General features: G+C 38.9%; 1 protein-coding gene across 2 annotated transcripts in view; it reads right to left on the bottom strand.

The window, feature by feature from the left end:
* LOC121982241 overlaps nucleotides 1-6894 on the bottom strand; it is a 110374-nt gene extending 103480 nt beyond the window's left edge. Inside the window, exons 1-3 of one of the 2 annotated variants that reach the window (XM_042535213.1) lie at nucleotides 6393-6894; nucleotides 6012-6059; nucleotides 5818-5903 (exon numbers count right to left, since the gene is read on the bottom strand). In XM_042535213.1, coding sequence (XP_042391147.1) covers nucleotides 5818-5903; nucleotides 6012-6059 — 134 coding nt within the window. In that variant the 5' untranslated portion in view covers nucleotides 6393-6894. The remainder of the gene's footprint in view (nucleotides 1-5817; nucleotides 5904-6011; nucleotides 6060-6392) is intronic. The other variant, XM_042535214.1, reaches the window with a different exon arrangement.
* Nucleotides 6895-12375: the final 5481 nt, after the last annotated feature.

The following is a 12375-nucleotide window of genomic DNA, read 5'->3' as shown; positions in this document are numbered from 1 at the left end:
TTACTATGGATGATGCATACTCTAAAAGATTTCAACTTAAACATTACAAATGTAAAAGTATTAATTGACAATATAAGTTCAATTAACTTAACCAAGAACCCTGTGCATCATTCAAGAACCAAACATATTGAAGTTAGGCACCACTTTATCAGGGATCATATTACTAAAGGTGATATTGAACTCAAATACATTGAGTCCAAATCAAATTTAGCTGCCATTTTCACAAAACCACTCCCTGAAAGTGAGTTTAGCAACTTACGCCGAAAATTAGGAATGTGCTCAATAGCCTAGGAATTTTAAATTTCAAAATTGTTTTCAAAAATCACTCTTTCAAATTATAAGTCAAATTTGTTTGTTTTCAAAACCTTCCACTTTTAGATTTTCAAAAATAGTTTTGGCCTTAGACTAGCTTGGAATCCATAGAAAGCATGTACCCATAGGGCTAGTTTTTGAGCATCTCACCAACACCTTAGGTTTACCTTGCGTGTGTTTGACAAACATAGAAAGGGGTGAGATGCATAGGCCAACTGTCTGGACTTAAGATGCTTATCTCAGTGCATCAGCATAAGTCTGGACGTTAAATACAAATCAGACAGTAATCAGATTAAGTTCATCAGTCAAGTCAAACACTGACTGCTTATAATCAACTTAATCTGACTAACCAAGTGAAAACTACTATTTTCTGATAGTTAGTTAGTAACTAATTGGTTAGACAGCTGTTTAAATTTTAGTATCAAGTTCAGGGGGAGAAATTAATTAAAATGTTATGTGTTTGAAAAACTAACTTGTGGTTGAACATCAGTTTACAAAGAGTTAAAATTTAACTAAGTATTTGAAAAACTTGGAAGTTTAATCCCACCTAATTTTCAAACCTGATTTTTAAAATTAACTATTGAAAATTAAACTTTCCAAATTTCGCTTTTATCAAATTAGCCTTAATTTTTCAAATTTAGCTTGATTAACTTTGAAAATTGCTTTCTTGAACCAAACTCAGATTTTTACAATAACTCTACACTATGATTGTTCACCCTTGTGTCTTTTTTTGATGAATGTCAAAGGGGGAGGGTTAGGTGGTTAAGTTAGAACAACTAAATGCCAAACTTAAAACCTTAAAAACCTTGAAAATCATGCTTGATTTCTGCATATATTTATCACTAACTTAACCAGGTTGTCATTCCATCAAAAAGGGGGAGATTGTTGGTGCAATTAACACTAACGGTCTAACTCAGGTTTTGATGAATGACAAATCAGGTTAAGTTAGGTTCGTTGTTATCTAACACTCTGATCGAGTGTGCAGGATAAGTCCAGCTAGGTCGACGGGCTGACCGGATAGCTGGCGAGAAGTCCAAGCGGGTCGACGGGCTGACCGGACGCTTGGCGAGAAGTCCAAGCGGGTCGACGGGCTGACTGGACGCTTGGCGAGAAGTCCAAGCGGGTCGATGGGCTGATCGGACGCTTGGCGAGAAGTCCAGCTAGGTCGACGGGCTGACCGGATAGCTGGTGAGAAGTCCAGACGGGTCGACGGGCTGACCGGACGTCTGGCAGGTAAGTAAGGTAAGTCACTGGAGGGGAGTGAGTTCCCGGGAAGGGGACATTAGGCGTCGATCAGGCTTAGATCCATTTCGGATGTCTAAGTCGAGATCGTGACTAGATTCCGGTCTCAGAAAGACGGAATCTAAGTCATACTCTTTTTATCCATCTGTTGAACTTTAACTGTGCTAACAATCTGTTTTACAGGATGTATATTTGCCTCGGACTAACTTTGTTTTGCAGGAAAAGGGAGTTTTTCTGGAAAAGGTGGTCCGGGCGCCCGGAGGTCCGGGCGCCTGGAAGGCGAATTCTATCCAGCCAAGTCGTCGCCACGTGGAGCATCTCGGTTTGAGCAGCTACGTCACATTCCGGGCGCCCGGAAGGAATCCAGGCGCCCGGAACAGCATATAAAAGAAGCCCCAGGCAGGAGCTTCAGAATCAATCAATCAAGCTAAGAACTCTTCTACTGCTGGTCTTGCTGCTCGACGTTCAGTGCGATGCCAACAAAGCTCCGACACTACGCTCCGTTCTTTTCCCTTTTTGTCGGTATTTGTTTTCAGTTTTCATTAGCATTCCCTGTACGGTTCTTTTGTAATCATCATTTCGAATTGCTAGTGATTGCCCAACGAAAGTGGTCAAGGACCACGGGCCTTCGAGTAGGAGTCGTCACAGGCTCCGAACGAAGTAAAATCATTGTGTCTATTTTACTTTTCCGCTGCGTTTATACTCGATATTTTTGAATCGATATTCACCCCCCCCCTCTATCGAATCTAACGGTCTTACAACCATGACTTTCCACCTAGGATTACCCCCCTAGGACTTTTGCCTGAAGCACTCGGCCCACCAAAACTTTCCGCATAGGGTTACCACCTCCTATGACCTAAAGTTACCACCCCTTAGGGTTTTCACCTGTCTAACCACAGTTAGGACTTTCCTGAAGCACTTAGTCAAGCACGTTAGATCACAACACACCTTAACTTTGAATCCTTTGCTATTATTAAAACTCAGGTTCGATCGTCGGATGCTTTTCGTACCAACAGATTGATCATATTTAAAAAACAAGCTCTTTGTTATCTTTTGAGCCTTTAGAGTTCTCACATTATTGTTGTTTTATTTTTGAAAGACCATCTAACAATTTTAGTTAAATTTATAAGATGAAGTTAAATTTAACTATTGAAAATAATCCCTTTGTTATTTTCCTTGGAGTCTTTAGAGTTTATTTTATTTTATTCTGTATCATGGGAGGCTATTTGGTACTTTTGATCAAATTTATTAGATAAATCTAAATTGATCAAATTTCAAAAGTGAATCCCTAGCCCCCAGGTAAAGCTATCAATTTAGATTGCGCTGATTAGTCCATCTTGTTAAACAATTTAAGCGCACTGAGTTAGAATTTTATCAATTTATTTAAAGGTAGGTAGAGACAAGTCGACCCGCCTGAGCCCATGATCCATGCGGATTAGCTCATGGTGGCCTTGGATTGACCTATGAGTTGAGAAAAAAAATAAAATTTTCTCTTATACTTAAAACTAAAGTGGAGAACTCAATGTGCTTGTGAATTTGACCTATTTAATCCGTAATCCAAACTTAAAAATTATAATTTTTTCTATATACATTTTTATTTTTTTATTTGTCGATGGGCATGTGAGTTGTTGGTCCACCGACCTCGCAACTCACCTTAAGTTGGATTGGTTTGTAGATTTTCCAATCTGCTAAGATGGTGGGTAAGCTCGTCTCGCTTCGCTAAATGGTCGACTTGCCATGGGCCAACCCGCCCCTCTATGTGTCAACCCATTTGACAGCTTTGCCTGCGGTAATGGTACAATTGTAGGACACCTTAATTTCCTAGACATTTAAAGATCGAGTCATAACTACATCGAATTAATGAATAAATTTTTCTTAATGAACTATTGACCTAAAAATGCTAGACTGATGAATCGTTCGATGTGAGTACTTTTCAATTTATTATGGCGGACGATAGAAACTTATGCGGTATATAACGGATCACCCTATGTTTGAAACTAAAAAAAATAAAAAATAAAAAAACAAATGAAAGTGAATCACTCACCTGTCAACTCAGAGCCTTTGGATTCTGTCTATGCTCTCATTTGTGTTATTTGTCTTGGAGGACCATTTTAATAGTTTTTGTTAAGATTGCTATCTAACGATTTTAACTAAAATTATTAGATGAATTTAAATTGATCAAATTTCATATATAAGCACCCTATTGTATTCCTTATTTAACATATACAATCATTCTATATTATTATTTTGGTTATTTGAGTCTAGAAAGTCATCCAGCAATTATGGTCAAAACTTGTAGATGAACGTAATTGTTTATCTCCTCTTTGCAAGCTATGCATTGTGTTCCTTAGGGCTTCTTTACAATTGTTTTCTTTTATATAGTTGTTTTTTTTTAATATAGTGCTAAATGACTTTAAGGTCTTAATAGTTAACTAAAGAATTTGAGTCTAGTTCTCATGAGGCATCCAACAACACTACTAAGGGTTCTAGTTATAAAAGGAAATCACAGTAAATTTAGGTCATTTTCTTCACAAGTGAGCCTTGTTTAACCAAAGGGATTTTTAGTTACTATTGGACATCGAAAGACACATTAGCCCATTAAGGATCACTCCATTTCCATGGTTTTTTGACATCCCATAGAATTTAAATCCTATAGGCCTTATTTATGATCAAATGAATAAGGCTGCCCTTCATCATAGATCAAATAAAAATTTAGCAATTCTTAAACAATTGATCACAAGTTGAAAATTTGAGTAAAAATGTGATATCATTCATCCAAAGTGGTCAGTATGACCAGCCCCACAACAAGATATAGATAGATAAATCACACAGAGCATTTTGTTCTAGCACAGTAATCCTTTGCATGGACTAAGTTAAACACCTAATAAGACATTTTACACGAATTGAGAATTGACCTTAAAATCTATTGGAGTAAGCATCTATATAGGTATTAATTACGCCAACCCGTGCGAGCATCACAAGTTGACAATGAGTCTATAGATTAGCAACTCAATTTAATAAAATCATAAAATGGATCAATAACTGCATCACAACTCAAGTTATCAATCATCATCTCTATGTAAATATCAACATATAGTTTTCACAGTTTCTCAAAAAAATAGCTTACACACGATCTTAACCCTACTAACACACAATGCATTAATCTCCAAGCCTTAATAAATCATGATATATATCAATTAAATATTAAATGTATGAAAATCGAGAATATAACACTCTATGAACAAGATCAAAAGGGCAAACCTACTATTTGAATCCACACAAGAAACTCAACAGCAGACAAGCAAGACCTCCAAGGAATCAGTGATAGTGGAGTTCCATTAAGAAACCAAAGGCCATGATTTACCCTCATTTCCACCTCACTCACGCAAGAGTGAGGTGCCTACTTTCGTGAACTATGATCATGAGAGGGAACATATTGCCATGCCCGATGTATAATGTCATCATCTATGTATGGATGCAGATTCCACAGGAGACAATAGCCTTCTAGTTCAGATACACTTGTCCCAATGTTCAAGTTCAAAACAATATTTTTTTGCATTATAAAATTTTGTATTAACAATTGAAGGAGAATTATGAAAAACTACCTCTATGAATTCATCTACCTGCATGGCATAGTCGAGCTTCAACATATCACTGATGATCTTCATTAGCATGACTTCTGATATTGATGTATCTTGAGGATGATTGGGCAATGGTTCCTTTTCTTCCTAGTAAAAGTTATTAAATACACTCATGTGGCATCCAAGAAAAAATAATCAAAATCAACAATTTCTTTTTGCTGTCAAACAAATTTATGAGAAATCAAACTGGTCTGCTCGGTTGACTAAATGTTCTGAAACTGGCTCTCTGTTAAACAAATTACATATGAGAGATTGGATCTCTCGTCTGTTAACTTGTTAAAGATTATCATCCTTTAACCCAAAAAGTAAAATTTTTTTTGTAATTTAAATCTGGCAATAATTCTGAATGCTGATCATTAATAAAGCAAACTACTATGTTAATAAATGTAAAACGCGAAAAGAAACTTAAGATGTCTCCTATTAGAAACTTAAATGCAAACCTACTTTTTTTTTTTTACAACAGCAAAAAAAGTCGACACACAACAATATGAGCAGAGGGCATGAGTCACATGGTGGGTTGAAAAGCTAATAATAGCTGGGAGAAAATCACATTTTCTCCTAGATGGTTATCAAGGTAATATGATATATCCAAGCAAATGAGAAAAATGCATTTTGAGCTTACTTTGTCATGTAGTCTCTAAAGATTCTGGTAATCTTTTCACCTAATTTAGAATAAACTCGATCTAGCTCCAGTTTCCTATTTAAAACCTGTAAATGAGAGATGCAGAAGGCGAAAAGGTAGTAGAATTAGGATTACAGTTCATACAAAAACCAAGAAACACACATAGATCGCAATGAACAACAAAAAAAAAAAACCTGAACATTATTGTCAGCAGTAACAGCTACTTCAGCAGTCAATTCCATCTACAGGAAAAATTTTATAAAGACTGTTCAGAAAGATTATCGGAGGATTAATTAATGGCTTAATTAATCATTTAAATCCTATATATAATTATTTAATCAATTAAACTGATTAATCATCATTAACGAACAAATCCTAATTTAATTGATTAAATCAATCAACAGCTAATTATTACCTAATCAACTAATCAATCTATTAATGAATAAATTAACCTATTCATTAATCAATATATTAATTAATTAATCAACCTATCAATTATTAATCCTAATTTATCTTAATTACCAATCAATCAAATAATACTAATAACATATTAATTGATTAATTAATCAACGTACCTTCACTCTGTGTATCAGACGACAGCAGTGGGTGTCGGCCGGAGGTTTGCGGTGGGGAAATGGAAGCGGCGGCTTTGGCTGTTATCGGCGGGGAACCGAGAACAGCCGAGCAACGCTGGCGGAGCACAGGAATCCGCAGTGGCAGCGCTAGCGTACTAACTGGAGCGGAATCGACGAAGCTTACGGCAGGGAGAGCAGCGGCGACGAAACTCTCGGCGGGGAGAGCAGTGAACGCGACGTGGTGGTGGTCATGGCGGAAGGCAGCGTCGGCGGGGCCGAGCGATGATGGTCGCGGCTTGGACAAGACGGGAAGGCGGCGACGGCAATTGCGGCAGCTCGAAGCTTCTTGCAAGTAGAGGGGAGGCTGCTGCGGTGGAGAAAACCAGAGACGGCGCCGCGAGCACGCGCGGGGAACATGTGAGGGTAGGATATTAAACTTAGGGTTTTAGAATTATCTCATTAATTTAATATTTTCTTTTAAATATTTCGAAAATTTATAAATAATTATATTTAGTTATTTTAAATATGATCAACATATTAATAATAATAATATTATTAATAATTTAATTAATAAATTTATTTGAAATATAATTTTAACCAAACGTGATTTATCAATTTGCTTATCCTATCAAATAAATTAATTTATTAATTTAGTTTTAGATGGTAATATTTTTTCATAAATATAACAACTTAGATCAACAAAAGTTTTAACTCAAACCCAATTAATCCAAAACTAAGTTTTAATTAATTTAGTTGCTTTTAGGTGAGACTACCATGATTTCCTAAACTCAAGTAAAGGGAAAAGTTCATCAACGGAAGTTGAAAGCCTTTTCACTTGGTAACCTTCAATTAGTAACAAATGTACAATGTAATCTAAAATAAACTATCTAATAAACAGAAAGAGGGATTGAATTGTGAATAACAAATTCAGATGAATACAGTAGTAATGTTATACTATTAAGGAAGCAGATACCTTGACAACGACATTTTATTAACGATAGAATTCATACATATTAGTAATGATAGCATACGATATATATAAATATCAGTACAAATGAAAATAGGAAAATATATAAATTAAGAAAATAATAAATATTTCCTAATAATAATTATTCTTTAATAAAATGAAACAAATAACTATTTTCTAATAATAATTATTCCCTAATAACTAGAAAATAAATAATTATTTATTTATAATAACTATTTCTTAATACACCCTCTCAAGATGGTGTCCTAGAAATGATACCAATCTTGTTACAAATAGCAAACAGTCGAGGTCGAGAAAGTGATTTGGTAAGTGCATCAGCCAACGTAAGTTTGTAAAATCTCAATTCCCCTTCTTTACAACAAGGGGAGAATGAGTTAGAACTAGTTTGGGGTACAAATCAGGAGGTCTTTCTTCAAGAAGTCTGCGACGGTTTAGGAAATTAGGAGGAGGAGCGCGAGCTAAGTAGCCCTCCTCTTCCAACAGTTGAACTGCCCCTTTGGCCCCTGCCGTAAAAGCAGACAAGATGGATCACACAATCGGCCGGTTGAACTCAGTAGATTCGATCATGGCGGTGGCTCGTTCTTTGTAACGAACATTTTCGTGCTCCTTATAAACCACTAACGCCATCTGAGAGGTTTTCAGTTCATTTTCCCTGGTAGCGACTTCGGCTTTTGTTAAATCAAGGGAATTGTTCAGAGATGCCACCTCATTTTCTTTTAGTAGCAAGTCTCCAACTTTTCGCTCAATTCTGCTTCATAATTCTCTTTGAGTTCGCCAAGTTTTGAGGTCAGCTCTTGATTGAGGTCCGTAACCAATTTGAGTCGGGCTCCAAGGCTCTCAATTTGAGTTTCAAATTGCTTCTGGGCGGTAGCAGAAAACTCGGCAGAAGACAATTTGATAACTTGATGTCGCAACCCCTTGTTCTCCGATATCAATCTTTCGTTCTCAGTGTATAAGATGTGTAATAGTCGAGAGAAACCCATGTTCTCTAGCCACCGCTGGAAGCATATCCAAAACTGTGAGATAGTATTTCCGAAACAGAAAGCAAGAGTATATAATCGTACCTTATTCTCTTTATGAGAAAAGCGGTCAATCGCTTCAGGGATGGAAAGCCCCTCGAAAAGGGGACGAACCTCATCCCAAGAATTAGCAAAAGAGCCCCCCAGTAATATGGGGAGGACAGGGATGGTAGAAGAGCCAGCTGAGAAAGAAGAAGTAGGGATAGATGGTGGAGCAAAAACCAAGTAAGAAGAAGGCGAAGAGGGTAAAGATCCTGAAGTCGGAATAGACAAAGGAAAAGTAAAAGAAGCGTCACCAGAAGTACTAGTTTTAGGAAAAGGAGAGGTAGGAAAATTCAAGGAAGGATAAAGTTCTGCTAATGTGGGCTCATCGGAAAGAAGGTCAGTTGACACAAAATCTTCTGAAGCAAGCTCATCAGTAGAAAGAACGAGCCTCCTTTTTGGAGGAGCCCTGGTTAGCTTGCGTCCCGGATGCTTGCCCGTAGAAATCTCAATTATGGGTTTATCAGAGCTACCAGGGGATGTAAGCTCGATAAGAGAAATAGAGGTAGATGGGGAGACAACAACAGCTGCAGGAGACGTAATAGAGGGAGCAGGATCAGGGAGGATCTGCGCAGCAGGATCCCTAGAAGAACCTCCTGAAGTCTCATGAAGCCCCGACGAGCTAGGCACTTCGGCTAAAATAGTTGGCCCTTCACTTGCTGGGGGAGGGGCAAGAGCAGCTAGGAATTCGGCCTCCTTAGCGCGAAGTAAGTCCTCCTCCACGCGTAGTTCGTCATTGATCAAAGCGTCATAGAAGTTCTCCACTGTGTGAAAAGAAGAAACGGTTTAGGCAATTAAAAGCAGTAAAGAAAAGGCAAGATGTTACCTAAGGAAATGGGAGTATCAGGTTTGACGGGGCTTAAGCCAAATAGATACAGAAGTTTAACTTTCAACCATTTTGAAATAGAGAGTCGATGACCTAATAACTTCTCACAATAAACAGGAAAAAAGGGAAGCAGGTGAAACTCTCTAACATCCGGTAGAGGAGGCAAGGAGGATTTCCACGTAGAAGACCAAGGGGTGGGTCCGGGAAACTTTAGGAAGAAAAAACGGGATTTCCAGGCCTTGAGAGACGATGGCATATCACCAAAAAGAACCATTTTAGTTCGCAACTAGAACAAGAAAACACCAGGCTTAGAAAGTTTGGGGTAGGAAAAGACAAGATCATACTTATGTCTAGTCAGTCGTCTACACCTCCTTCGACTAGACTTGAAGGGAAGGCTAGTGATATGGGTTAGGTTTTGTGGGTCTACAGAGGAGGAAAGAAAAGCAAAAAAGATAGGCTAACAGCGACCGGGACAGGCCTCCATAATGAAGGTAGGGTAATATCGGCCGAGACATACCTTCAGGAAGGAGATAGGCCAATAACGATCGATACATACTCCAGAGCAAAGATAGATCAATATCGGCCGATACATGCCTGCCGAACGAAGGTAGGCCAATATCGGTCGATACATGCTTGCCGTATGAAGGCTAGTCAATATCGGTTGGGACATACCTTCAGAACAAAGGTAAACCAATATCGGTCGATACATGCTTGCCGTATGAAGGTAAGCCAATATCGGTCGATACATGCTTGCCGTATGAAGGTAAGCCAATAACAGCCGATACATACTCCAGAGCAAAGATAAACCAATATCAGTCGATACATGCTTGCCGTATGAAGGTAAGCCAATAACGACCGATACATACTCCAGAGCAAAGATAGTCCAATATCGGCCGATACATGCCTGCCGAACGAAGGTAGGCCAATATCGGTCGATACATGCTTGCCGTATGAAGGCGAGTCAATATCGGTCGGGACATACCTTCAGAACAAAGGTAAACCAATATCGGTCGATACATGTTTGCCGTATGAAGGTAAGCCAATAACGACCGATACATACTCCAGAGCAAAGATAGACCGATACATACAAACCAATATTGGTGATATGCCATCGTCTCTCAAGGCCTGGAAATCCCGTTTTTTCTTCCTAAAGTTTCCCGGACCCACCCCTTGGTCTTCTGCGTGGAAATCCTCCTTGCCTCCTCTACCGGATGTTAGAGAGTTTCACCTGCTTCCCTTTTTTCCTGTTTATTGTGAGAAGTTATTAGGTCATCGACTCTCTATTTCAAAATGGTTGAAAGTTGAACTTCTGTATCTATTTGGCTTAAGCCCCGTCAAACCTGATACTCCCATTTCCTTAGGTTACATCTTGCCTTTTCTTTACTGCTTTTAATTGCCTAAACCGTTTCTTCTTTTCACACAGTGGAGAACTTCTATGACGCTTTGATCAATGACGAACTACGCGTGGAGGAGGACTTACTTTGCGCTAAGGAGGCCGAATTCCTAGCTGCTCTTGCCCCTCCCCCAGCAAGTGAAGGGTCAACTATTTTAGCTGAAGTGCCTAACTCGTCGGGGCTTCATGAGACTTCAGGAGGTTCTTCTAGGGATCCTGCTGCGCAGATCCTCCCTGATCCTGCTCCCTCTATTACGTCTCCTGTAGCTGTTGCTGTCTCCCCATCTACCTCTATTCCTCTTATCGAGCTTACATTCCCTGGTAGCTCTGATAAACCCATAACTGAGATTTCTACGGGCAAGCGTCCGGGACGCAAGCTAACCAGGGCTCCTCCTCCAAAAAGGAGGCTCGTTCTTTCTGCTGATGAGCTTGCTTCAGAAGATTTTGTGTCAACTGACTTTCTTTCCGATGAGCCCACATTAGCATAACTTTATCCTTTCCTTGAATTTTCCTACCTCTCCTTTTCCTAAAACTAGTACTTCTGGTGACGCTTCTTTTACTTTTCCTTTGTCTATTCCGACTTCAGGATATTTACCCTCTTCGCCTTCTTCTTACTTGGTTTTTGGTCCACCATCTATCCCTACTTCTTCTTTCTCAGCTGGCTCTTCCACCATCCCTGTCCTCCCCATATTACTGGGGGGCTCTTTTGCTAATTCTTGGGATGAGGTTCGTCCCCTTTTCGAGGGGCTTTCCATCCCTGAAGTGATTGACCGCTTTTCTCATAAAGAGAATAAGGTACGATTATATACTCTTGCTTTCTGTTTCGGAAATACTATCTCACAGTTTTGGATATGCTTCCAGCGGTGGCTAGAGAACATGGGTTTCTCTCGACTATTACACATCTTATATACTGAGAACGAAAGATTGAAATCGGAGAACAAGGGGTTGCGACATCAAGTTATCGAATTGTCTTCTGCCGAGTTTTCTGCTGCCGCCCAGAAGCAAGATCAGGCCTATACGCTCTTACCCTATACGCTATCTATCAAATTCGTAGATAGAGAAATTTTACCCTATACGCTGTTACCTTGCACACCTATGGATACTGAGTGCAATTCGGATAATCAAAAACCTTTTGGGAGGTCCTGATTCACTTTTGATAATTGGGGTGCCCAAAAGAGCTTCCGAGAGCTTGGATTGCACTCAATCGCCTATGAATGTGCAGGGCGAGAGTGTGTGGAATATCAAATTCATAGAGAAAGAAATTTTACTTTGCACACTCTTACTCTATACATTCATAGCAACTATGCGCAATCCAAAAGCCCCAAAGCCCTTTCAAGTGCTACGATCCATTTTGAAGATTAGAATGTTCGGATTGCACTCAATCGTCCACGACTATGCATGGTAAGAACGTGCAAAGTATTAAATTCATAGATAGAGGAATTTTATCTTACACGCACATCCATAGATGACAAAGTGCAATCCGGACGCCCAAAAGCCCTTCCAAACGCTTTGATTCACTTTTGATGATCAAAACATCCGAAAGGAAGTTCGAGCATCCAGATTTCACTCAGTCGTCTACAAATGTGTATGGTAAAGGTAAGTAGGGTATGCAGGGCATCTGTGAAAAGTGTGGAATGTGAAATCAATTCGTATAGAAATAAATATACCTATATAATTAATAGAGCGTAAAAGTTATTTATTTTTCATAACATGAT

The sequence above is a fragment of the Zingiber officinale genome, chromosome 5A (assembly GCF_018446385.1).
Source record: "Zingiber officinale cultivar Zhangliang chromosome 5A, Zo_v1.1, whole genome shotgun sequence".
NCBI classification, from domain to species: domain Eukaryota; kingdom Viridiplantae; phylum Streptophyta; class Magnoliopsida; order Zingiberales; family Zingiberaceae; genus Zingiber; species Zingiber officinale.
The sequence above is the reverse complement of the archived record's forward strand: the minus strand, read 5'-3'. Positions and strand labels throughout refer to the sequence as shown.